This window comes from Mandrillus leucophaeus, unplaced genomic scaffold, assembly GCF_000951045.1.
Source record: "Mandrillus leucophaeus isolate KB7577 unplaced genomic scaffold, Mleu.le_1.0 Scaffold425, whole genome shotgun sequence".
In the NCBI taxonomy this organism is placed as follows: domain Eukaryota; kingdom Metazoa; phylum Chordata; class Mammalia; order Primates; family Cercopithecidae; genus Mandrillus; species Mandrillus leucophaeus.
In genome coordinates, this window is record NW_012104532.1 from 1,165,477 (window position 1) to 1,166,311 (window position 835).

General features: G+C 55.7%; 1 protein-coding gene across 1 annotated transcript in view; it reads left to right on the plus strand.

Moving 5' to 3' along the window:
• The first annotated feature begins 437 nt into the window (after window positions 1-437).
• The window catches only part of SUZ12 (SUZ12 polycomb repressive complex 2 subunit), a 94,718-nt gene continuing 94,320 nt past the window's right edge, over window positions 438-835 (plus strand). The window contains exon 1 of the mRNA XM_011993104.1: window positions 438-579. Coding sequence (XP_011848494.1) covers window positions 438-579 — 142 coding nt within the window. The remainder of the gene's footprint in view (window positions 580-835) is intronic.

The following is an 835-nucleotide window of genomic DNA, read 5'->3' on the forward strand; positions in this document are numbered from 1 at the left end:
GGTTGTAGTGAGCCAAAATCGCGCCACTGCACTCCAGCCTGGGCGACAGAGCGAGGCTCCGTCTCAAAAAAAAAAAAAAAAAAAAAGCAAGATCTACAAAACACCGGATTCCTTCTCAGCTTTCTGACCTGAAAAGGTATAGATCCTCAAGAAGGGAAGAGTGTATGTACGTACTTTTCAGCCAGTTTACCGCTCTGACCGCTCTTACGGTGTCTGGGGGCAAAAAACTAAGGATCTAGACTTTGCTCCCATCACGAGATCTTCCCCTCAGGATCTCGGTAGTGAGCCTGAAGCCTCATGGCATCTACAGAAACTAGTTTTCCTTGTCTATAGAGAATCCCTACGGCGATGTAAGTCACTCCTTTTGGTGGAGCTCAGTCGCCTCCGACAGCAGCAGCCGCAACCCCGAGGCTGTGCAGGGTGGGATTCGGCCATGGATGGCTTGGGGCACATGGTGTCGACGGGACAGGGGACGCGATCCCCGCCCCAGGAGCCCCTCAACTGAGAAGCGACCCCGACCAGGGTCACACCAACCCCCCAGGCAGGTCCCTTCTTGGGAAGTTAGAGACTCGCTGATATGTAAAAGATCTCAGTTCATTTAACAGGCTCCTCGCTACCAGTTTCTTGGAGGCCTGCTTCTCTTCAGGGGTCCTCTAACCCCCTGGGAGCGGTGACTGACGACGCTCAGAAGGCGAGAAACGGCTCCCTAAACCGCTCTCTGGGTCCCTCTCTCCCCACAATGCACCGGGCCAGCAGGAAGGCCGCTCCGACCCCTAATTTTCCCGCGAATTCAGTTCAAAGAGGCGGCCGGGCCCGCGATCGGCAGCGCGCACGG